At 47.9% G+C, this 24,298-nt stretch overlaps 5 protein-coding genes and 1 long non-coding RNA gene across 7 annotated transcripts; 5 read left to right on the forward strand and 1 right to left on the reverse strand.

The window, feature by feature from the left end:
* Window positions 1-711: 711 nt before the first annotated feature.
* LOC118508319 (alpha/beta hydrolase domain-containing protein 17B-like) lies at window positions 712-5,141 on the forward strand. The gene is made up of 4 exons (XM_036047989.1): window positions 712-2,015; window positions 3,740-4,375; window positions 4,466-4,598; window positions 4,669-5,141. The coding sequence occupies exons 1-4, from the start codon at window positions 2,002-2,004 to the stop codon at window positions 4,750-4,752; spliced, it is 867 nt and encodes a 288-aa protein (XP_035903882.1). The 5' UTR covers window positions 712-2,001; the 3' UTR covers window positions 4,753-5,141.
* LOC118502398 lies at window positions 4,763-8,527 on the forward strand. The gene is made up of 2 exons (XM_036034620.1): window positions 4,763-4,858; window positions 5,002-8,527. Exons 1-2 carry the CDS (start codon window positions 4,763-4,765, stop codon window positions 7,234-7,236), a joined length of 2,331 nt encoding a protein of 776 aa, XP_035890513.1. The 3' UTR covers window positions 7,237-8,527.
* A 585-nt stretch (window positions 8,528-9,112) lies between these two features.
* Window positions 9,113-9,518, reverse strand: LOC118508320. Its single transcript, XR_004905781.1, has 2 exons — window positions 9,358-9,518; window positions 9,113-9,285 (listed from the first exon to the last, which is right to left on the reverse strand). It is a non-coding gene; the product is annotated as an uncharacterized LOC118508320 (long non-coding RNA).
* Window positions 9,519-12,360: 2,842 nt separating this feature from the next.
* Window positions 12,361-19,911, forward strand: LOC118502399 (endochitinase). The gene is made up of 8 exons (XM_036034621.1): window positions 12,361-12,484; window positions 15,961-16,032; window positions 16,110-16,789; window positions 16,862-17,059; window positions 17,126-17,419; window positions 17,492-17,967; window positions 18,479-19,114; window positions 19,190-19,911. The coding sequence occupies exons 1-8, from the start codon at window positions 12,376-12,378 to the stop codon at window positions 19,788-19,790; spliced, it is 3,066 nt and encodes a 1,021-aa protein (XP_035890514.1). The 5' UTR covers window positions 12,361-12,375; the 3' UTR covers window positions 19,791-19,911.
* Window positions 19,912-20,193: 282 nt separating this feature from the next.
* On the forward strand, window positions 20,194-21,729 carry LOC118508317 (endochitinase-like). The gene is made up of 2 exons (XM_036047986.1): window positions 20,194-21,015; window positions 21,086-21,729. The coding sequence occupies exons 1-2, from the start codon at window positions 20,327-20,329 to the stop codon at window positions 21,681-21,683; spliced, it is 1,287 nt and encodes a 428-aa protein (XP_035903879.1). The 5' UTR covers window positions 20,194-20,326; the 3' UTR covers window positions 21,684-21,729.
* Window positions 21,730-21,931: 202 nt separating this feature from the next.
* Window positions 21,932-23,763, forward strand: LOC118508318 (endochitinase-like). 2 transcript variants are annotated; one of them, XM_036047987.1, is made up of 3 exons: window positions 21,932-22,125; window positions 22,299-22,923; window positions 22,997-23,763. In XM_036047987.1, the coding sequence occupies exons 1-3, from the start codon at window positions 22,107-22,109 to the stop codon at window positions 23,622-23,624; spliced, it is 1,272 nt and encodes a 423-aa protein (XP_035903880.1). In that variant the 5' UTR covers window positions 21,932-22,106; the 3' UTR covers window positions 23,625-23,763. The 2 variants fall into 2 exon arrangements, with proteins under 2 accessions (XP_035903880.1, XP_035903881.1); XM_036047988.1 differs by having other exon boundaries at window positions 22,015-22,123; window positions 22,296-22,923.
* The last annotated feature ends 535 nt before the right edge of the window (window positions 23,764-24,298 follow it).

Below are 24,298 nucleotides of genomic sequence, written 5' to 3' on the forward strand. Positions count from 1 at the left end.
GGCCGGAATTCACAACGGGTTCATAGCGGCGTGTAGTTTTTTCCCTAGCTATACGGTAACAGTAAGTAACCTTTAAGTAAGTAAGTATACTGTAAAAGCGGCTTTAAATCAATGAAGAGATGGTAGGAGTGTAGCTGCTGCTAAATCATTTTCTCTTAAATTTGCCGCGTGTTTAAGATCTAATCAATGACTGATCCCTGAACTTGCTGCACTCTAGCCTATCTCTCTACTAGTATTTCGGATATATGATGCCAAGATTCAAATCTCAAGACATCCATTCACTATGCTATACCTAAAACTTGTATAAGACAACTTTTAGATGTTTAGGTATATTAATAAAAATCTCAAACGTTTTTAGGTAATAAGAAAATGTAAAAAATAAAATAAAACTAAAGTTGAAACTCTCGTGAGCTGAAAAATCCGTTGCTAAATTTAAGCGTTTTTCAAGCGTTTTATTGGGTTTAAACTGATTTTGAATAAACATGAACATTTTGTGTACTATGATTTGACCAATTATACTTCACACCGTCTTTTTTTTTGAAATTTTGAAATTTTGAAACCTGGCGAACAACTTATTCCGAAAGTTTCATATACATTCTCGATAATTTCCACTCACTTTTGCAGTAACGAATAAAAAACAAAACGATTGGACGAGTTTTGACCACACCAAGCGTTGCAGCATCCCGCACGCGCACACACAGTGCAGCTGTCAAACGTGTTGTTGCTTTTACGTTTTCGCTACGTATGGCCGCAACCTGAACGCGTAGTGATTAATTGTATGTGTAATCGAACAAAAAGCGAAACAGTGTAGCTGCTGTTTGTAGTGAAAAGTAGTGCTAAAACCAACTTCCCCGACCCCAATGGAAACGCAACAACCAATGTAAAGCAAAAGCAGCCACCGTGCACCAGTCCGAACGAGCTACAGTCGTGCTGAAACACAACCGAGCCTTCGCTGGCTGGAGTGCACCCGAATCGTTGTTGCGTACATCAGCGCCCCCGGGGGTGTGTGTGATGCCTTCTTCTGCCCCTAGTGTAGTGTAGCGAAGAGCCAGAAAAGGAAACAACGCACAAACGCGCATTCTGCTGTGGCTGTAAGGAACAAAGCGCACCATACGCGAGCGAAGAAGGATTTGTTTTTCTTATTAAAATCTGGCTGCAGCTCTGCTGGGATGCCCAGCTTTCCTGACGGCATTACGCAGTAAAGGTGGTGATGGTGGTGGTCGAGAAAGGCAGCAGCAGCATTAGTCATACAGAAAAATGTCCCGAAATCAATAGATAAGGCTGTGAATGTGGTTTACAAACCGTGTGTTGTGGCCCCGCAAGCGTACTATCAGCGTTCCGTTTCCTGTCAACAACAGTGGGTTTGCGTGCGAACGAACAAAAAAAAAAATCCCAGTAGCATAGTGTTTTTTGAATGCAATCTCATCAAAAGAACGCACTGCGCGCTTCACAACATTAGCACGCACGCACACGCAAACACCCACTATCGCTGGTAAAGAAGACGCTGGTGCGGACAGACGTTTGGGCCTGGTCAACAACAAACTTAGGAAGCAACCGGTAGAATACTTACGCCAGGCAGCTCGAATTCTCGCCGTGTCCTTTTTTTCCCCTCCCCGTTCCCGATCCCGTGGATGGGGTAGCACAGGCTGTGATACGAATCGCGACACGTAGACAACGCATGCTGCGCGCGTAGGAACGAAAGAGAGTAGAGTAGTTGGGCTAAATCGATAGCAACGAGCACAAGTGCAAGTGGCAGACCGTTTCAAGACAACGGCGACGCGAGAGGAATCGCCTGCTGCGATAGTGTCTGTTTCTCAAGGGTTAGAAAGAGCGAGAGATAGATAGTAAAAGAGAGAGGGAGAGAACGTGCAACGAAACAGGATTCCACAAGGATATTTCGACGACGGACGGAATCTGTGTGTTGCAGTCTCGTGTGGATGCAATCAAACACCCGCCTGCACACCTGCTGGACAATAGAGTAGCGTGAACACAACAATAAGAATGAATGGGCTAAGGTAAGTGTAATTGTGGGGAAGATGTGAGGAGGGGGGCGGGGATTGGCAAGGGTTTTTTTCACACGCACAAACCGCGATTTTCCAGACGATGTAATAAGTGGGGTGGAAAATCATATATTTTCCTATAACACTTTATCGATTATCCACTTCCGGACGACGAAGCTGCAGTTTATCGTTAATATATTGGGCCCTACCCCCGTCGGACCTATTGTGCATGGGGGGGGGGGGACATATGAATCGATTAGTTAGAAACTTGCTCACTCGCCCTACTAACGCCGCGCACTCGAGATGTATTAATCCCTGTCACGCATATTGGTTTGATAATGGGTTTGCCGCGGTCCGTCCCTGCTCAAGATTATCGGCAAACGACGAAGGGGCCGCCATACGTGTGCGCCGTGTTTCACAACGGTGCGCTAATTTACTGGCCTATCAGTCATAAGACGGTTCTAATACGATCATAAACGTGTGCTGTTGAACCGTTGATAATAGTGGTGCGCCGATATTCCCACCGTTCACTCATTGGCCACACGAATTTGCCAAGCACTACAAGCAAACAGCGTTGGGGATTATTTATGTAAATATTGTGGCAAATGGTACCGGACCCACCCACGTTTGGTACGTTTCGCGTGACAGATGTATAAACCGGGGGATCCTGTTGCGATGTTGCTTACAATCAATGTCAATTGGAGGAAATGGATTATCTTCTTCTTGATCGGCATTCAATCCGTTTCGGAACAGAGCTGCATTCCTGCACCCACGGATGCATCCAATCTTCGACAGGCCCAAATCGTATTGATCCAGCCAACGATCAAGTACCATCCATCCTCCTCAACGTCTCGTGATGAGAAGGTTACAGGCAACAAATCTTCATCAGAAACTTGTGGAGCGACCATCTTGTGCAACTGATTCATTTTTTTGCAATATTTACTGCTACACTTTTTAAAAATTCTATCAGGAACAGATTCCTACTAACCAGCAGTGTTTTAGAATCACTCTGATGCAGCACAAACTGGTGAGGTGTCAGAACAACCGTCTGTCCAAGACGAATGCATCCATGGCTCAATTAAACATAATAACGGCGCTCGTAAAAAACGCTTTACATCGACAAAAAATCTGAAAATCTGAATCCCAACTGAAGTGAACAGCGATCAAACGGATGTTTCAGGCAAACCTCTTTCGGAAGACCTAACTATGCTCCCAGCCAACCAAAGGGCCCCCACAAACAGTGGTCGTAATACTTTTCTAGAATGCTTCTTGAGTGGAGGATTAGGTCATTTGTTGGCGTTTTAATGTCATTTTTGGAAGGCGAACGTTACGATCTTACTAAGTTAACTAGAATTAAATATGTGTCCTGCAACCTAGAGGTAGTCGCCATCAAGCGATCCTCTGCTTTTCTTCAGCTAGGCTCTATCATGGCCACGGTAAGGATCACCTGTTAGCAGGTGCTTTGTCTCCATCACATTGATCCTGAATTAAAGCCTAAGGTTCTCGCGATGTCGATAAACAGGTAGTGCGTAGTAAAATGTCATTGGCGGAAGACTCTCCTCGAATAACAACCCAGATTTACAGCTGGTCCAAGTCTGCAGACACTTTCCTCTAACGATCACGTCTCTGTCGTCCGATAGAATATTTTCTTGTGCCTAGAAAAAAGTGCCCTTCTTGGGATTGCACCCATTAATCTGTATCTTCCTGCTCGTTTTTTTTTTTCTCGGATCTTGTTTTAGCTTTGGAGAACTGTGCTGCCTGTTTTGTTGCCCCCCGTTACCGGGCCGAATAGCTGCCAAACTTGCCTTCCTACCGCCCGAACCGACCTACAACCTGACCCCGATCGATGAGTCCAAAGCCAAGTACTTGCTCAGCTTCAACGAGCGTGCCGAGTGGCCGTACTCGGAGCGCGAAAAGGAAAACGTGGAAGGCTTCTTCACGCGCACCTCCCGCGGCAACAAACTGTCCTGCATCTACGTCAAGTGTACACCGACCGCCAAGTACACGCTACTGTTTTCCCACGGCAATGCGGTCGATCTTGGGCAGATGAGTAGCTTCTACCTGGGGCTGGGATTGCGCATCAACTGTAACATCTTCAGCTACGACTATTCCGGGTACGGTATGAGCGGCGGCAAGCCGTCGGAGAAGAACCTGTACGCGGACATTGATGCGGCGTGGCATTCGCTGCGCACCCGGTTCGGTGTAAGCCCGGAAAATATTATACTGTACGGTCAGAGCATCGGCACGGTGCCGACGGTGGATCTGGCCGCGCGGTACGAAGTTGGGGCTGTGATTCTGCACTCTCCCCTGATGTCGGGGATGAGGGTGGCCTTTCCAAACACGAAGCGCACCTGGTTTTTCGATGTGTTTCCCAGGTGGGTGAGCGTGATGCAGAAAGAAAGGGCAAGCGAACGGGTGTGCAATATTAATATGGATTTCCCTTTTTTCCCTCTCGCCAACAACAGTATCGATAAGGTGTCGAAGATATCATCACCGGTGCTGGTGATACACGGCACGGAGGATGAGGTTATAGATTTTTCCCACGGTTTAAGCATTTACGAAAAGTGCCCGAAAGCCGTAGAGCCGCTGTGGGTTGAGGTAAGTGTCAAAGGCGCGCGCGGAGGGCAACAAGCTAAACCAGAATTCCTTTTTCTTTCACCTCGCCCAGGGAGCTGGACACAATGACGTGGAGCTGTACAATCAGTATCTGGATCGACTCAAGAAGTTTATCGCGGTAGAGCTGGGCAACTGACAATTAAAGAATGCCTCCTCCGGTCAGCTTTCCTCTACTTCGTCGGCCGGAGCGGCAGTACCCCCGAAAAGCCCGCAACGTCCAGCGCAAAAATCGACGGGCAAGCGTACCACAGCGGACGAACCATCGGCCACCAACACATCCAGCACGAGCGGCACCACGGCAGCAGCAGCAGCAGCAGCAGCAGGAGCATCAACGGCGGCCGCCGCCGGAACCTCGTCGCGCAGTGGTAGCGAAAAACTTTTATAGCACTCGTTGCCGGGGTCAAGCAGCGGCAGCAGTTCTTACAATTGTAGCTGCGGCAAGACGGCAAACCGAGCGGACAAATCGAAACACGCATCGCACACCCATTCCTCCGCCCACCATCAACACCAGCACCACCATCATCAGCACGGTCACCAGTCCCATTCGACGATCAGCAGCAGCATACGCAAGGAGCTGGCGTCGTACGAAAATCCTTACCAAGCAGTCGCCGCCGGTGCACGTAAGAAGCCGACCAAACGCAACGCCAGCACGGAAAGCTTGGATCTGTTCGACAAATGTCCGCCGGAGGAGTGTAGCTGTGGGCTTTATTCGCCCAGCTCGATCAACGGTGGCAAAAGCTGCCGAAAGTGTCGTTCCTCGGTCTGCGATAGTCCGAGTTCGCCCGGCCGTTCGGGAACGCTGACCGGCGGTGGAGGAGCGCAGCAGAAAAAGCACAATTCTTCCAAATTTAAGGACGCTTCAACGAGCCCGAAATCGAGCAGCCCGATGAAAACGATTGCGGCGGAATGTCGCAGCCCCAAAATTGAAGCGTCCACCGACACTAAGTTCGATTTCAATTTTTCGCCCAAAACGGAAAATCACTACCGGCGGCTGTCCTCGCTGAGTATCAACTCTGCCGGCGGCAAGCATGCGGGTACGAGCCCGATGAAGCACGCCGCGGGTGCAACTGCGTCCTCGACAGCGGCAAGCCCCAAACCGAGCCCCCAGAAGTTAACACCGATGCGGACGTCCGAGCAGCGAACGCTGGAAAAGTCGAACTCGCTCGGCGAAAACAAACCACCACGTTTGCTGCGGAACACGCGCAGCTTATCGCCCCGGCCACCGGTACGCCATCAGCATTCGATTATGGTTTCGGACGAGAACGATATCATCTCGGTGAAACTTTCCCCGAACGAGGAGTACGATGATGAGGTTGGGAAGAAGGGATCGGCTAAGCTGGACAAGGGTAGCGCGCACGAGGACCGGCCGGATCCGGCGACGGTGAAAGGAAGCGGTGAGAAGGTGAAAAAGTTGGGCGATGGGTTGAAAAGCGCGAACGGCAACCGAAGCACCAGCTGCCTGGTGTACGTTCCGTCGGATCCATGGACCCGGATGTCGGCCAGCAACTCGCCGCTCCCGTCATCCAAGCAGCAAAAATCGAAAACGCTCGATAATAATAGCAAAGCGTACGGCAAACCGTGCCTCGACTACATGAAAAACTCGGACCCATGGGTGTGGCGCTCGAACGTGAACCTTCCGGACCGATCGGCCAAGGGAGGACCGGGCAAGAAGCGTAGTGCCGCGCTACCGCACCAAACAAAATCGCTCACGAGCACCGTCAGCCGGGACGATTCGGACGTGGTCGGCAGGCAGCAAGCGAAGCTGTGCCAGCAGCAATCGCTCGGCCGGTTCGAGAAAACGCTCACCATCCCGGGAGCGATGGACGGGAGCTTTGATGCGCGTAAAAAAATCACCCGACCGAAGCTGCAGCGCTCCAAATCTCCCTCGTTTTATGAAGACTTCTTTCAACAGCCAACCGGTGCCGGTGGTGGTGGTGGTTTAGACGCTCAGAACAAATCACCCCAGACGGGTTCGCTGTCGCTGGCGAAAAATAAATCCGTATCCTCGCTCAAGATGGAAAAGAATGCTTCCAACTCGAACCTGAACGGCCACAGCGGCACCACCAGCAGCGGCGTGCTGATCAGCAACAGCAGCAACACAAGCAACAGTGGCAGCTTTAGCAGCTACAACGGGAACGGTTCACCGACCGGCCGGAAGCAGCAACCGTCACCGAAGCTAAGCATCCTCCCGGTGGCGACACAATCCTCGTACGCATCATCCCCCGCGAAGCAACCTGCCCTGTACGACTCGACCAAAGGCTCGCTGAATCTACTTAACCCGAACATGCTACAACCGCGCCACAGCTTCTCGACGCCCTCGCAAAAGGACGACGAGCTGCAGCTTAACATCCGGCGCCTGAGCGAGCAGATGAATGCAAAGTACAGCCATTCCGCGGCATTCCCATCACCACCGGCATTCCTTAACGATACGATCCAGCAGCAGCATCAGCACCAGCAGGTCACTGCCGGCAGCAAGAAGGCGGTTGGCGGTAGTGGCAGCAGTTTGACGGCGGTAGGAGGCACGAGCGGCGGCAGTATCGGTGGGCTGAACGAAGCGTCCCAGCGCAAGACGGCTTCCCACTCGAAGATCAATGAACCGATACTGGAAACACGATGCTAAAACTACTGAAACAGCGCACTGTCGTAGCTTGTAGCTAGAGCATAAAATTAATTCTGGCGCGCGATCGGGTATTTTCGGGCGCGCGCCAGAGGTCTGTGTGGAAGAAGGAATTTAAAACAATTGACGATTTGAATCGGATCGAAAGGTTCACCCCGGTGTGTAAGGAGAGCGAACAGGTGAACGATGTTTCATTTTATCGTAAAAGAAAATGTTGAACAAACTTACTTTAGCGTTTTTTGAATGCAGCACAAGCACACGAGATCAACCACTATAGCAAGTAAAACCAACAAATCATAAATATCATTCATTCTACTGCTCCCGGTGAAACGTGCTGCTGGAATGGCGGGAAGCATTCCCGGGAGATGCATAATCCACTGATTCGATAGAGACGATTGAACAGGAAAAAAGGGAATATCATTAGTAAGAATTTTAGATTTTAAGCACAGAGGCAACACGCTGCCACAGGAATTCAGCAATGGCCGGCCGGAGCGTTCGGTGCAAAGTTTAGCAAAATTTAACGGCGGTCACACATCCCGACAATTATGTAGGCTAAAATATGTTGAAACGTGAATTGATTATTGATCGAAACCAATATTCGTAGACAAGCGGTCTCTAGCGCGAGAGAGCGAGAGAGAGAGAGAGGAATCAGTGACTGCTATACACGACTAATAATAGTGCCAACCACCAACAAGTAGTGTCGCTGGGTGCAATGTAGCACAACGGGCAGAGATTAATAGCAAGATCGGATGTGCAATAATGAGGAAGTGTATCCTGGCCTGGCGTATACATTAAGGAAGCGGAAACGATCGGGTATGGTTGGGGTTTTTTTTAAACATTTAGCTTGTACATCCCAAAATTGTCCGGATCGGGACGAAGCAGCATTTGTAGTGCGCTTACCCGGTTTCAGGCGCAGTAAATATGATATTTTTTGGCCGTTTTACTTAAGCATGCACCTTAGAGCGGGTTTCGTTTAACCGCCATGATCTGCGCCATGTTGGGTTTTTGGTTCGCGATCGTTACAACACTCACACACACTAGTAGAAAATGCGTTTTAAGTTCCATTTTCCGATCTTTCACTGCTTAGATTTACTTACACGAGCGTTTAATTGTAGTGTGTTCCCTGTTTCGGGACCGTTTATAGTTTGTGATTTGGAAGTTGAGCCTCCAATATTCTCCTCTTTCGATAGGAGCCGCTGCGAAAAGGGATGGATGTGTGTGTGGGTTGCATGCATGAGTTTAACAATAAATTACACTCCCCACTGCCAACATATACACACACAAACACAGAAAACTCACGTTCCGTTTACCGTACGTATCAGGATATTCTCCAAGTTATCCGTCGTTTCTCGTGCATTACACACTTCATTCCGTTCTCCCTAACAAAGCACTTTTATCGATCACCGGGAAATGTGGAAACTTGTAAATACGTCCTACTAATACACATCTCCCACGGGGTGTTACTTCTACTACTACTACCCTCACTTCCCCTACCCATATGTTGGTGGTCTGCTGTATCAGCGGATGTTCCCTAGCGACAACATGCTATCGCGCAACACACCTCTGTTGTGTGTGTGTTCTTTCCCCCCAACGAAAAGGGAGTGTGTGTGTGCACACGGTTTACACTACTTATAGAGGAGGCCGGCACCGGCCGGTTACGATTGTTTTACACCCTTGAAAGGACACCTCCTCCCAGCGGGACTTATCGTACCAAATCTTTCAAACCTCGGAACGGGCAAGCAAAAGGACCCTCCTTACGCCGCCCCGTACTCTATTTCATGATTAACCAATAAAATCTCGAAACGAAAGCGTGGAGGACGAAATGCCGCTTCGCTGATAACATCCGAAGGGATATGGGAGTAAAGTAGAAGCTGTGAGCTATGCAGGAAGCTTACATGTTTATTGAATGTGCCTAACAAATAGGATAGGATCGTTGGTGCGTAGCGTCTTAACTTAAGTATTACTTTTGTTCAGGTCATCAAATGTTCCCATGATAATGGTGCGTCCGTCTACAGTCACCATCCAGCTCGGCCCATTCAACCGGTTCGACACCTGTAACTAACACATTCGGTTAGTTAAAACTTCATTAAATCACAAGAGTGTTGTAGGATTGTTTTACATTACCTTCAATTCCTTCATGGTGTCGCACAGAAAAGGAACTAGAGTTCCTAGAGCTAATCGCTAATTTACTTTTAGCTAATTTTTGTGAAACACGAAAAAGGCGCGCAAAATTGAGCGGTACGGCACGTTCTTATTGGCTTCTGCCGAGGAAATGGTCGTTGTATTTTTCTTATTGTCAGTTCAATGCTAGCTGTCAAAGGATTCGAACCGGGTACGTTTATATCGTGGGAATGAAAACTTGTAATGAACGATGGTTAGTTTCGTTAAAATTAAACTACGATTTTGAACATTCAAATTGACGGTTTTTAGTGGTTTTGAAGAATTTTTTGGATTATTGGATTTTTTCTGAACTTATTTACACATTTTTTTGGTAAGGAACTCAATGCAATACTTTTTCAAAGATACTCATTCCATACAAATTCAAAATAAAGTGGGTTCAAGATCCAGCATGACGATCCTAAAAAGGGAGGCCAGGGTTAGCCTGCCTAATTATCTAGCTGCAGGTAAAAGTAAGTTAAGGGAGCGAGAAAAGGAATGCCAACACCTCTATGCTTTACTGGTCGTAAAACAAGTATTCACTGGTTAAGAACAATGCGCTGTTTGAGATACCATAAATAATTCTTAGATTTTGAATCCCATTTTTAAAAGCATTAAGAGTAAAACCAAGTAAAGGAAAGCTAGAGCAGACAACCCGAGTCCTTTCGAGGTTGCAGTGCAGTGCAAAGGAAAAAGTAACATGAAACAAAAATTTAAATGAAGAACTTCAAGTTCTTTGGTGATTCAGGCTCCTGTATATCGACATTTCATCTTGCTAGACACCTAATTCTTTATAAAGTTGAGTTGGTAGGTTTACAACACAAGTTACAAATTGTGGTTCTGATCGCTTAACACCCGATCTAGCTTGACCGTCCAGCAACTGTGAGCCAAAATATAAAAGCTTTGTTGTATAGACTCATTTTTTGTTATTTAAACACAACTTCTCTCTCTAATTTAATCTTAAACACCCATACACACCCTTACTCGTTGCACCCACGGGACGATCTCAAGTCTAATAGGGACGAAGTCGACTTCGGGTCGATGCGTGAAAAGAGACGTATGACTCATCATTAGATTAACAACTCTTTCCCTCGAGCACGATGTCCTGGCTAGTTATTCACATTACTCCTCGTACCCCATGCGTTGGGGTTATCCTAGAGACAAGTTGCTGGATTGATCATGGACCAAAACTGCACTGCACTTGCGACAAACAATAAATATCAGTCATATAGAAATGGCGCCAAGCGCTCGGTAAGGGTTTCCTGGTTTTCCTGGTCCGATTACAAAGGGATAAAAGGACGTTTAAAAAAAAACTATTGGTCAAACCAATATTAAGAGAATTTAGTTCAAGATACAATTTTATGGTGCTGCTGCATTCGACAGGTCTTGGCCTGCCATCTGTGGTTTCCTTGAATTAATCTACTTGCAGCTGCACAGTTCTGGGTATTCTAGCTGGGAGTTTTACATCGATCTTATCGTGTTATTAACTAGCACCGCCAACTGCATACTGAGCGCAAATATTCAAATTCAGGAGAAAATGTATGCCAGAAAGGATGGAAGTCTTTTTTATTCATGAGGAACGGCCTGGCCGTATTGCTAGGATGAAGGCCTGGAACAAACCACAGTAAAAGCAATCCGGTATCAACTAGAGTTTTCAGATATGTATCCACAGAAGGCGATATGATGGAAACGCACTTTTCAAAGAGGACCTCAAGATAACTTAAGATGAAGTCCCTAAAATCTGATGGCTTTTGTTAGAGACGTGGAGTTGTTAAACACTGAAGTCAAATTTTCGATAACAAAGCTAACCAATGGTTAACCGTATCGGCCCCTTGCAAATTTTTTAATGAGGTCCTTTCGAGGGAGACTGTAGCATCAACTTATTCTGAAGCTTGTTCTGGATTGCAGGATTGAAGCTGTGATCGATGCTTATGGTGACGATTTTGGGTTTAATATTGTTGATAGTATTTTGTTCTTCTTTTTTAAAACTACACCCTCGAAAGGTCTCGACCCATCATTTCTGGCTTTCTGTGACTTGATTTTACCCGTAGCTGGAGAGTCAGTCTTGCGTACAGGGAGACGGTCTTTTGGGTGAGATTTGATCCCTGGTTCTTCCGTGTGAAGCCCGGCGTCGCTATCGCCTCGGCTACTGGACGATTATAATTTATTCACTTTTCCATGTAATGCTTTGAAATACATGTGTCCGTCCTTCGATTCGTAAAAGAATATTTTGACAATGACTTGGATGGCTGGATCGTAAACTTGTTGTGAGTCATTGATAAATCAAAAGGTCCAGTACTAACTAAGTGCCCAATCTTGGGCGGCTTCTAGATATTTCTATGTGCTGGTCAATGCATCTCTCACATCACGGACAGCCGAAGACGCAAGGTTTGTCCTTTATACAAACAAAATGTTAGAGGTGGAAATCCAAAATTGTTGAGATCACTGATCGTGATGATCGTGTATAACTGTGCCTCTAATTAAATCGATGTAAAAATAATGTAAACAGGCTCTCTTGTACTCCATGATCCTTGTTAATGTAAAGAGATCGTTCTTCAACACCCAGTAAGTTCCCTGTTCGTACCAGCATAGAAATTTCCTCGAGGCAGCGACTCCTGGCCATTCCAGACATCCTTGCAATTGCAATCCATCTCTTACCTTTCATCGATTCTTAAAAAAAAAACAAACAAACAAGCTAACACCCCAACACCACATTCTTCTCACCCAAAGAATCCACCCTGCGGATGATTGAAACGATAGCGAAACGAAATCAAAAGGCACTCATTATAAAAATGTCAAAACGCAAAGAACTCCCTTGCAAAGAACTAATCCGAGCAGGTTTGCAAAAGGTCCCCCCGAAAAAACCGAACCGGGCGGTGTATCAGCACGTCCCATTGCCGACCCACCGACAGGACCGGTTGTGTTTTGGTAGTCCGCATCGATTCTTGGCCAACCACCGTGCTGGATATTCGCGGATCTGCAGAAATGAACATCCGCTCCAGAACGCAGAGGGCAGACAACAGTAGAAAGAGAGAAAAAAAGGAAAAATTTGAACCAAGATCTGGATCTTTCACGCAAGTCCCCCGTGTGTCCGGTGAGTTTTTTTCAAAGTCCACCAACAGTCCGGGATGGCTTGTACCTACCGCCCAAAGACATTGCCGCCGGGCCAAGACGAGTCTCTGCCGCACGGGTATAAATACGACCGTCCGTACGCCCTGGACAGCTTATTAGTGAATTTTGCGTCGTCCAAGCTGGATCGGGTAAGTAATGGTGTGGTCTTGGTGTGCCTGTACCAGTGGCCGTGCCGATGGGTGAATTTGTCCAGTGCGATCGCGCGTACCTGCCACAGGCATCGCAAGCCGAAGATCAAGTTCAATGGCAGCAGTGTGGACAGGGTGGATTAACGGTATTTGCTCAGCGGATCAACCCTTGTGTGCCGCCGTCGGGCGGAACTGTGTCGGGTGTGGTGTTTCGCGCATGGAATATCCGTATGATCATTATCATCATTTGCATAAAACAAACATAATGCCGATCGGTTTGACAATAACAAAGAGAACCAACGAAGAAAAAAAATGGCCGAACGATTGGTGATTTTTTTTCAAGTGGGTGGTATTGTTGGTGAGACTCGGCCGGAGATTGAATACGGCCAGAATCGAAGGGAAAACAATCTGTGTGTGTGTGCTGGTGGTGTGGTGATTAATGGACGATCGTTAAGCACTTATGCAACGTTTATCGTCCGCTGTGAGTGATGCGCCGTGCAAAAGCCGCAAAGGAAAATCGGTTCGTGAGAAGCTATTATGCTATTAAGTGACCGTTCTACTGACACTTGCATGCTGAAGGTGCAAAACGATACCGGGCCTCTCTGTGCGGAAAGCAAAATATAGCTTCGTCAAAGTCAAAGTCAAGGAAGAGAAAGGATTGAAGTGTGTCTAAAGCTTCTTAGTTGGTTCTACGATCATTTCCAGTGTTGGCCTGCCAAGTTCCGAATGGCTGGAGCTTTAGGATTGGTGATTTGAATTATCTAGAACAGAACACAGTCATACTACTGGATCTCAGTCCTGCACTGGTTGTTCTACTTAATCGTTCCAATTTGAATCTTAAGTTGAAGCACAGTGGAGTATAGTTATGCCCTATGATGTTTGGATTGTAGCTATGCGCTGTGCTGTCTCAAGGGACTTGAATGTTGGTAATAAAGTTTGTATTAAAAAGACTAATATTGGAAGTTGGAGGCAGTTTAATTGATTCAATATGTTCAGAAAATCCTGGTTTCGCTCAAATTATACCTCAACTGCTTTAGCGACCTTTCGGAAACAAGTCTGGGCGACTTGATGATCAGTTGCTACGCTCGCTCTGACGACCTCTTAAGGCTATGCCTGCCATTTCAGGCTTACTAGACTAAAGGATACACCGCAGTTGGATAGTCAATCGTCACTACGATGGAACGGCCCAGATGAGATTTGAGCCCTGGCAGACCGTAAGACTGGTGTAGTTGCCGCTTCTTCTCCCGGCCCGCTCCAACAAATTCTAGACTAATTTGAATCTTAAGTAGAACTTTATTGGAATTAAGTTATGCCCTGTACTGGATGGATTGTAGCTTAGCGAGACAAAGTTGGTATTAAACAACAAGAAAGGCGATTGAAAAATTACTCCTTCGGATAATAGAATTGAATACATTTGTTCGAAGTCCATATCTCAGAAGCATTCTTCAGAAACACTGCCTCACTTGTTGGCACGACTTTTCGGCATTTAGTCTCAGTTTTGAGGATCAATTCCTGCTACTCCGTCTTAGATACAGAACGATTGGTCAGAGGTTCTCCGATAAACTGTTTTCCCAACTGTTATTTATAAAATAAATAAATAAATAAAATTTCATTGGCCACTGATGTAGGTTGTGGCGCATCCAACTTCGGAAAGATATATTTCAAAATCTGTCATATGGACGTCTACGTCTTGGACATGTATGGCTAGCTTAGTATAACAGTGTCAACAATTGCACCTTCTGTAAGACTATCTATTTCTAAGCCAGAAATGGGAAGTCCACACCTGTCGGCGTTGTAGCACCCACGACTATTCAACTAATAGAAGGACTCGTCAGTAGTCAGTTACAACTAGAGGTGCATATATACCTCACTACATCCATTTTCTATGTTTAGGGACCATATTCATAGAACGAACAAAGCTTCAATTAAACATCATCAGGTCTTTTGGCTAAAGCAGCTCTATATAATAGGTCCTGTTGTATAAGTAATGCTGTAGTACTTTGTCTATATAAAAAGACATAACAGACAAGACGTTAGACAGTTCGGAGGAACCGTAGAACATAGGGCCAACAAAAGGAAAAATGTTAAAATCAGCCTCTCTCTCATCTTGGACTAACGACCTGTTAGGTCATGTCTGCCATTTTAAGCTTACTAGACTGAAAGATGCCTCGCACTTGGATAGTCAGACCTCACTACGGGGGAACGGTCCAAATGGGATTTCAACCTTGGTCCAGCCGTATGAGGACCTATCAGGAGGAAAATCAGTCTATTGTTTTAATAAAGATATAGTTAGTTACATTAGCGCCGTTTAAAATTTGTGAACTAATCCTTGATAGATTTATCTCTTAATTATCCAACTAAAGGAAATTTGTTAAAAAAGTAAGAAGACATAATTATGTTCAAGAAATGTTTGCCGAATTGTTGTTGATAGAAAACACATAAAGAAGGATTAAATCTGTGCAACTTACATACAGGGGTTTTCAGTTGATAAGGCAATAGCATCCATTTTTATGACAGGCTTCTTAGATGGAATGGCAAACAAAGCTAGTTGATATGGAAACGGCTTCAAATGATAGGGAAATCAAATACCTTTTATTGAGATGTCTTCAGATGATATTCTCATGGTAGCCGTATATATTGTAGCCGTCATTTCAGCGCTAGGGTAAGTGCGTGCAATATCAACGGCTACTATGAGAATATCAACTGGGGACATCACAATTAAAGATATTTGAGTTCCCTGTCATCTGAAGCCGTTTCCATATCAACTGGCTTGTTTCCAATGTACTGCAATTTATCTCACGAGAAACGAACCATCAGAAGTCATTGATGTACTCCCAGCTATTCAAGGAACTTAAATGATCCGCCCTGTAGCAAAAGGTTGAGCGTCGAAAATACGGTCATCCGCATCTACGGTTTTGATGATATTCGTTGCCCAGGTCTAACGTCTAAGCAATACAGGCATCGTTCAAATATAATACTCAGTAATGGTATATAGACGGCAAGCCCCATAACGATATTAATACAAGCTTAATTAAAAAGGATAATTCCGACTCCTCAAAAGCAAAAGAGCAGAGTTGCATGCACTTTAACTTAAAATTTTCATAAACAGTTATATTAAACCATATTCCATAAAGACACAGCAAAACAAACAGATCGGTTACACAAGATTACACACACAAAGGAATTGTCCCTTTCGCTTCTATTGTTTGCATTCGTACCGCATTTAGAAAGCATTGCATTGTGCGTCCGCGATCATCATTGGAAGCTAACCAACCACCCATTCCTCTTTTTCATTGATTATGCTGATCAGGTGTAATGTTAAGCCAGTCACGGATAGTGGTTCTTTGTCTGCTGGCGGTTCTTCCGCTTATAGCAGCACAAGGTAAGTGTCATGTCACCGGGTGCCCTTCGCGCCACGTTGCCACACGCACGGCTCAAATCGCGCGTCTTCATCGGCAGGTCAGCAGGCACGTATCGTTTGCTACTTCAGCAATTGGGCAATCTATCGGCCCGATGTTGGCCGCTACACGATCGATGACATCCCGGCGGAAATGTGCACCCACATCATCTACTCGTTCATCGGGGTGGACGACAGCAACTACCAGGTGTTGGTGATCGATCCGGAAATTGATTTGGAGCAGAATGGATTCCGCAACTTTACCGAGCTGCGGCAACGGTATCCCCACGCCAAGTACCAGATTGCGGTCGGTGGATGGGCGGAAGGCGGCAAGAAGTATTCACAGATGGTGGCGGTCAAGGAACGTCGGCAGTCGTTTATCGAGAGTGTGGTGCAGTTCATGAAGGTGTACAACTTCGACGGGTTCGATCTGGACTGGGAGTATCCGGGGGCGGCCGATCGGGGCGGTAGCTTCGGGGATAAGGATAAGTTTTTCTACTTCGTGGAGGAGCTGAGGCGCGCGTTCGATCGGGTGGGACGTGGATGGGAGATTACGATGGCGGTACCGGTGGCTAACTTCCGGCTGCAGGAAGGATATCATGTGCCGGAGCTGTGCGAGAATCTGGACGCGATCCACTGCATGACGTACGATCTGCGCGGCAATTGGGCAGGGTTTGCCGATGTTCACAGTCCACTGTACAAGCGGCCACACGATCAGTGGGCGTACGAGAAGCTGAATGTGGTAAGTTGGGAAGATTGGACCGCGGGTGCATGGAGTTGGTTCGTGAGCTTACGCATTGAATTTGTATCCTAGAACGACGGCGTTCAGCTGTGGGTCAACTATGGCTGTCCACCAAACAAACTAGTGGTGGGAGTTCCGTTCTATGGACGAACCTTTACGATGAGTGCCAGCACTACCAATCCCACGCTCGGATCGTACATCAATAAGGAAGCGGGCGGCGGCGATCCAGGACCGTACACAAATGCTACCGGCTTCCTGGCGTACTACGAGGTAAGAGCGCCGCCGGGTGAGTCTCTTTTGCGCAAGTCTCTCTAATATGCTATCTTCCCATTGCAGATATGTACGGAGGTGCAGGACGAGCAGAAGGGTTGGACTAAAAAGTGGGACGACGTTGGACTCTGTCCGTACACCTACAAGGGTACGCAGTTCGTCGGGTACGAGGACGAGAAGTCGCTCCAGCACAAGATGGACTGGATCAAGCAGAAGGGATATGCTGGCGCCATGACGTGGGCAGTCGATATGGACGACTTCCACGGGCTCTGCGGTCCCGAGAATGCACTGATGAAGGTGTTGTACGACAACATGAAGGATTACGTCGTTCCGGCGCCGACAGTGACCACCACACCGAGGGTAGGTAGACAACCCCGGTGGTTTCCATTTTGATGTACCTCCAGTACGTTTCACACTCTTTGCTTCTTTTAGCCGGAATGGAATCGACCACCATCCACCATGTCCTCCGACGGAGATCAACCATCACAGCGTCCTACCACGACCACCGTCAAACCGAGACCTACCACAACGACTGCCCCGACCACCACCAGAAGTACGCGGCGAACTACCACCACCACAACAACCACCAGGAAACCGACCACAATTCTGCCTCCAGCACCAACCGACTCAGAGGAGGACAGAGAACCGGCACCGGTAGAACCACCAACCCCGGAGCACGAGGATGAGTCGGAAATCGATTGTTCCGGCTACAAGGACTTCGTGCCCTCGGTCGACTGTACCAAGTACTATCGCTGTGTGCACGGCCAGCCGGTAGAGTTTGTCTGCAAACCGGGCACCGTCTTTCACACCGCACTGAACGTGTGCGACTGGCCGGAAAACGCTGACCGGCCCGAATGTCGCACCAAGGCGAAGCTAATCGAACCACTGGCCGACGATGTGTATGGGTTGTAATCAGCGACCTGAGATCAGCAGCCGTACACTGTATTATGAAACAGTTTGCAAAATAAATATCTCCCACTGATCTTTTCCCCCGGTTGATGGGGAAGCGTTCGGTGTTAACAGTAAGCAACGCGATGCCTTTCACACTTACAACGTAAGGCCGAGCCATCGGCGCGTATCACACATAAAGGTGGGTTGTCGCCTACGGATTTTCCGGAACCTGTTTTGTATGCACCCGAACAGAGAGATGCGACAAAATCTTACCGGTTCAGCGTCATTTTATTGGTCTAGTTTATTGTGTGCACGGGCACAACCACGACGACGACTCGTTCACTAGACTGAGCTGAGGTCAGTCGCTGAGCAGTGCTCCAGGAGATCAGCTCGTGCAACACAAACGAATCGTGTAAGTGATTCACGATGGCTTCCCAAGGTACGTCACTCATTGCCCGGTGCCAAACCCGTTTGCGGTGTCAATTCAGGGCCGGTAAAGTACGGGTTCACCTGGATCATCTACCTCAGCTACGTGCTTAACATTCCAGGTGCGTTCCGTGGAGGTGCTTTATGGCTGATCGTGCTACTGTGCCTGGTGCTAGTGGAACGACGCCACTGCCGGCTGATCTGTCACTACACGACCTGGTCCCAGGGTAGGGCCAATCCGTACTCCTACCGCATCGAGGACATACCGGGCGATCTGTGCACGCACGTGGTGTACAACTTTGTCGGCGTGGACAGCGAAGAGTACGAGCTGGCGATGTTGCAGCGCGAGATCGATGTGGTGCAGAATGGGTTCGGGCGGTTTATCGATCTCAAGCAGCGGTTTCCGGATTTGAAAATGCACGTCGCGGTCGGTGGTTGGGATCATGGCGGTGCACCGTTCAGCAAGATGGCTGCGTTCCGTAACCGGCGCAAGAAGTTTATCGAGAGTGTGGTGAAGTTTATGGGCCGGTATGGGTTCGATGGGATTGAGCTGGTGTGGCTGTATCCGGGCAGCGTGGAACGTGGCGGTACGAACAACGATAAGGACAATTTCGTGTATCTGGTGGAGGAGTTGAAGACCGCGTTTCTGAAGGCTAGACAACCGTGGGAGGTGGCGATACAGGTGCCGGCCGATCATACCCGGTTCGAAGTGGGCTACGATCAGGGTTTGCTCTGCGAGTGAGTGGTTGACCGGTAGTAGTCCCTTCTCTCTTACTTATCCAATGTTCTATCTGTTCCAATGTTTTCCCGTAGGAGTGCTGATTACGTGCACATTATCGGATACGATCTGCGTGGCTCCTGGACAGGGTTTGCCGACGTACCCAGCCCGATGAAGGATCGCCCACACGATCAAGGCATTTACAAGGGGCTGAACGTGCAGGACGGTGTCAATTCGTGGCTGGATAGTGGTTGCGCTCCGAACAAGGTCGTGCTGGGCGTACCCTTTCTCGGCCGAACGTACGTACTGCGCAACAGTCAACAGAACGGTCTTGGATCGCTCATTAGCGGGCCAGGACCGAAGGGTACGCATACGTACAGCGAAGGTTACCTGGGATACTTTGAGATCTGTCAAATGAAGAAGCAACGCAACTGGCGTACGGTGTGGGATTCGATCGGTCTGTGCCCGTACACCTACCGTGGCAATCAGTGGATTGGGTACGAGGATGAACAATCGTTGAAGGAAAAGGTGGAGTTTGCCACGAGCAAAGGGTTGGCCGGTGTTTATGCCTTTTCGCTCGATCTGGACGACTATCGGGGCAAGTGTGGTGACCCGTACCCGCTCATGAACACGTTGGCTAGCTTGCTAAAGAAATCGCAAGATAGCGACATTGGGTTTGCTTTTGAGCGAGAGTAGAGTAAGATCGTTCGTTTAAGTTACTGTAATGGAGTGCATTTATAGCGATGTAAGAGAATTTGTTATAGCAACATAACACAATCAGAGGATGATAATAAAAATTCCTTTGTTGAGAAAACAATTAGCTTCACTTCGATTCTGTACGAGAGTGATTCACCACGTGTACGAGTGCCTCACGAGCGCATCTCAACCGCGAAACACCGCGTCGCCAAACAATAACAATCTCGCAAAACGTAGACCGCCGGGGATTTCCCGCCAGTGGCTCTCAGTCATCTTGCTGTGCGGACGGACGCTCAACTCTAGGCGCTCGAACATTGAAACGCGCTCACGCCGTCACTACACTCCTCTGGCCGAGCGGCATCAAAGCCAATCGTAGAAACAACACTGTCGAGATGTTATGAGATGCACACATAAAGACGGCAACAATTTTCAAGAATATTGTGACGTGTTCGTTACCTACGTTACAGCGTTTGCAGGATCTACTCGTATGCGAGATCAGTCTTCGTTCGATCTTTCAACCATTCAGCTGATCTAAAATGCGTGTAACAGGTGCGGATTTTCTAAACAGTGCGCCGAGTAAACGACCATTAACCCACACGGTTTCTTTCGCAGGAGCAACAGGGATTATCTTGGCTGCTGTTCTACTGGCAGCCGTATCCGACTGTGCCGCAAAACCACAGCGACTGATCTGCTACTACACAAACTGGAGCCATGCACGTCCCGCGGACTACGCTTACCAAATCGAGGACATCCCGGGCAATTTGTGTACGCACGTAGCGTACACGTTCGTGGGGTTGAATGAATCTACATCCCAGCTGGTATCGCTCAAACCAGAGTACGATGAGGAACGGAATGGGTTCGGCCGGCTTCGTGAGCTCAAGATAAACTTTCCCCATCTGAAGCTTATCGTGTCCGTTGGCGGTTGGACACACGGTGGTGCAGCGTTCAGCAAGCTGGCCGGCTCGAGACACACTCGCCTTCAGTTCGTGGCAAGCGTTGTGGCATTTATGGAGCAAAACCACCTGGATGGGTTTGAAATTGTTTGGCTGTGGCCGGGTGCACCCGAACGTGGGGGCAATCCGGCCGATAAGGACAATTTTTATTACCTCGTAAAAGAGCTGCACGATGAGTTCCGGCGCGTTGGCAAAGGATGGGAGGTTGCCATCCAGGTACCGGTCGATCAGGCACGGATAGCCGCGGGTTACCAGCAGCAGTGGCTGTGCGAGTAGGTCGATCTTTATTTAAGAGACTTTCTATTTGCTTGGTGAAAAATCCGTTCCATATCTTCGTTTCAGAGCTGCCGACTTTGTCCATCTGGCCGGGTATGATTTGCGTGGTCCGTGGACGGGACGGGCAGACGCACACAGCATCCTGAGGGCAAGACCCCACGATCAAGACTATTTCTACACCTTCAACATACAGCATGGTGTTGCATCGTGGCAGAGACGAGGCTGCCGGCCCGAACAAATCATTGTAGGTCTTCCGATGTACGCCCGCACTTACACCCTTACAAACACCACCATCACAACACCTGGCTCGCAAACGGTGGGCCCCGGTGAGGTGGGTCCCGTAACGAAGGATCCCGGACTGTTGGGCTATTTTGAGTTGTGTGAGCTGATGAAGGACAACAATTGGACGGAGGGATGGGACCGAATGGCTGAGGCTCCCTATGTCCATCGGGACGGTCAGTGGATCGGGTACGAGAGCGTGGAATCGTTGGCAATGAAAACGAAATTTATACAATCTAGCGGATTGGGAGGCGTTTATGCGTACACGCTCGATTTGGACGACTATCGTGGGAAGTGTGGTGAGGCGTATCCGCTGCTGCGCAGTCTGCATGACACTCTAAAGCATAAGGATGAAGAAATTGATTTCGCCATTTTTCGAGAGTAGTTTAATAGAAATAGAATTTGGAAACTTCAAAACGAAACTTTAAAAACTATATTTTTGACAGAAGCAGCGCGAACAAAGCGAAAGAACATTTGGAAATACCCAATTTTTAAATGTTTGGAAATTCCAACCAGCGACGGGGGGAGGAAAAAATGGCAGCTTCACTGTTGATAACCTCTGCGACGATTTTTGAGACTGGAACTCACCACACATGCATGGCTCGTGTCAAAACTGGTATCAAGGGTGTTCCGTTATTATTGTTACCCGTCTACCAAGACGCTCTTCTGACGAGGCGAAACCCTCCAAAATTCACAACTACGCCACGAACGTCCAGCACATTACGCTCCCAGTAGCGATCTAGACGTCTGCGGGTGTGAATGGTTCTGCAGACGACCTTCTGCTACGTGTTTGAGTAAGGTTCGCGAGATGAAGGCGCAAAAAAAAGGTAAGCATCACATCGCCAACAGAGTCCGGGCAGCGGCAGAAAACCTGTTTTTCGGTCTTCACCCTGTCTGATCTTCATCAGCCAACGCACCAACGCACCGCAACGTCAGAATGATAATCTGTTGCTTATTTGCATTTATTTCGTTTACTTTACTGCGCCCCGGCCCGTTGAAGATATGGGACAACTTACTACGGTGATGGTGATGCAGCTGCTGCTGCTGCCGCTTGCAACGGTCACCGGCGAAGAAAGTCGACTGGTTTGCTACTTCACCAACTGGTCACCGGACCGGGGCGGTGAATACGCGTTCAATGTCAATGACATACCGGTCGACCTCTGCACCCATATCACGTACACGTTCGCCGGTGTGGACGAGCACACGTTCGAGCTGCGGCCCACAAACCGGAAGTACGACATTCTTCAGCAGGGGTACGAGAAGTTTGCCAACCTGAAGCAAGCGAACCCGGAGGTGAAGCTTTCGCTGGCGGTCGGTGGCTGGGCGCACGGTGGCGAACCGTTCCAGAAGATGGCCGCCACACTGAACGGCCGCGAAGTGTTTATTGCGAGTGTGATCGAGTTTCTGAAGCGGTACGACTTTGACGGTATCGAAATTGTGTGGCTCTGGCCGGGCAGCCCGGATCGGGGCGGAACGACCAGCGATAAGGATAACCTGTACCTGTTGATAGCGGAGTTGCGCAGTGCGTTCCGGGAGGCGGGACACGAGAATTGGGAAGTGGTGGTACAGGTGCCGCTCGATCGGTACCGGATCGATCTCGGCTATCACCAGAGTCAGCTGTGCCGGTAAGTTTGTGTGTCAGTGTGATTCGAGCATTCCAGTGTTGTTTGTACCAACTTCATTCTATAACTTCCACAGAGTGGCTAACTATGTGTACGTAACCGGATACGATCTGCGTGGTTCGTGGAACGGATTCACCGATGTGCACAGCCCGATGAACAATCGTCTGTTCGATACGGGTGCGCTGAAGGACCTGAACGTTAAGGGAGGCATCCAGCACTGGATCAAGGGTGGATGTCCGGCGAACAAGATCGTGCTAGGGGTGCCACTGTTCGGGCGGACGTACACACTGGAGAACAGTGAGCAGCACGGGCTGGCGGCACCGATCACTGGACCTGGCAATCCTGGCCCCTACACGACGGAAGCGGGCTACCGGGGATACTTCGAGATTTGTGACGAAATGAAACAATCCCCGTGGACGATCGATTGGGACGAACGGGGTCTGTGTCCGTACGCGTACCAGGGCAACCAGTGGGTGGGCTACGAGAATAATATTTCACTCGTGGAGAAGGCGAACTTTGCCAAGTTCCAGGGACTGGGGGGAGTGTATGCCTTTTCGCTGGATTTGGACGATTATCGGGGCAAATGTGGTGCACCGTATCCGTTGCTGACCGCGCTAAGAAATGCGTACAAGCCGAAGAAATTCTGTCCACCGGACGATGAACAAGATTTTGCCCTGTTCCGGGAGCCGTGCGACTTAGCCTGAAGTGCGTGGGGTGGTTGACAGTGATCCATAAAGAATCATGTTCGTGAAGTTCCAGTGGATTGAGTTAGGAAAACATTTGTGTGCACAGTGTCAAAGGCCAGAAATGAGTTTACAGATAATAAAAATGTACAATTCTTGATCCGTCCAGTGTGTATTACTTGATAAAAAAAGAGGACAAAGGCCAAAAGTTCAAGATGATTTAATTGATTGCTTATCCCGGTGTGTGACTCAAATAGGTCATAATAATGGCAGCATTTGCATCTATTGCAAAAACATACTGGTAGATGTTCCTCTTTTAATTGAAATCTCTTAAGCTCTTTCTTAAAATTACCTTCTGCAAGATTTTGCAAATTGATATTAATATTCTCAGTGATGTCAAACCTGACACATGACGCATCCGTACGAATACAATGACGGATATTGGAATATTTTAATTTTCTAAAAGCTTGAATGTGAAATTACGGTGCTGATCTTCAATCGTTAGACTTAGTTTTATTTTACCCGTAGCAGGATAATAAGTCCTGCGCATTTGAAATTGTGAATATCAATCAGTAAAATTGAGATTGATTGCCATTATAATGAGAACATATTTTATTATATTTCCTCTACTCATGTCGCATCGAATATATGTTGTCTTGCCGAACAAAATACTTATGGACTTACAGTAGTAATAT

This window comes from Anopheles stephensi, chromosome 2, assembly GCF_013141755.1.
Source record: "Anopheles stephensi strain Indian chromosome 2, UCI_ANSTEP_V1.0, whole genome shotgun sequence".
Classification (NCBI taxonomy): Eukaryota; Metazoa; Arthropoda; class Insecta; order Diptera; family Culicidae; genus Anopheles; species Anopheles stephensi.

Bases quoted from the DNA above. Each gene is read 5' to 3' on its own strand.
- LOC118508319 (XM_036047989.1), top strand. The intron at 4,376-4,465 runs GTGGGTGAGCGT...CGCCAACAACAG, and splicing joins TTTTTCGATGTGTTTCCCAG to TATCGATAAGGTGTCGAAGA. The intron at 4,599-4,668 runs GTAAGTGTCAAA...CACCTCGCCCAG, and splicing joins TAGAGCCGCTGTGGGTTGAG to GGAGCTGGACACAATGACGT.
- LOC118502398 (XM_036034620.1), top strand. From the start codon at position 4,763: ATGCCTCCTCCGGTCAGCTTTCCTCTACTTCGTCGGCCGGAGCGGCAG. The intron at 4,859-5,001 runs GTACCACAGCGG...AAACTTTTATAG, and splicing joins GCAAAAATCGACGGGCAAGC to CACTCGTTGCCGGGGTCAAG.
- LOC118502399 (XM_036034621.1), top strand. From the start codon at position 12,376: ATGAACATCCGCTCCAGAACGCAGAGGGCAGACAACAGTAGAAAGAGA. The intron at 16,033-16,109 runs GTAAGTGTCATG...CTTCATCGGCAG, and splicing joins TCCGCTTATAGCAGCACAAG to GTCAGCAGGCACGTATCGTT. The intron at 19,115-19,189 runs GTGAGTGGTTGA...GTTTTCCCGTAG, and splicing joins GATCAGGGTTTGCTCTGCGA to GAGTGCTGATTACGTGCACA.
- LOC118508317 (XM_036047986.1), top strand. From the start codon at position 20,327: ATGCGTGTAACAGGTGCGGATTTTCTAAACAGTGCGCCGAGTAAACGA. The intron at 21,016-21,085 runs GTAGGTCGATCT...TCTTCGTTTCAG, and splicing joins CAGCAGCAGTGGCTGTGCGA to AGCTGCCGACTTTGTCCATC.
- LOC118508318 (XM_036047987.1), top strand. The intron at 22,924-22,996 runs GTAAGTTTGTGT...TAACTTCCACAG, and splicing joins CACCAGAGTCAGCTGTGCCG to AGTGGCTAACTATGTGTACG.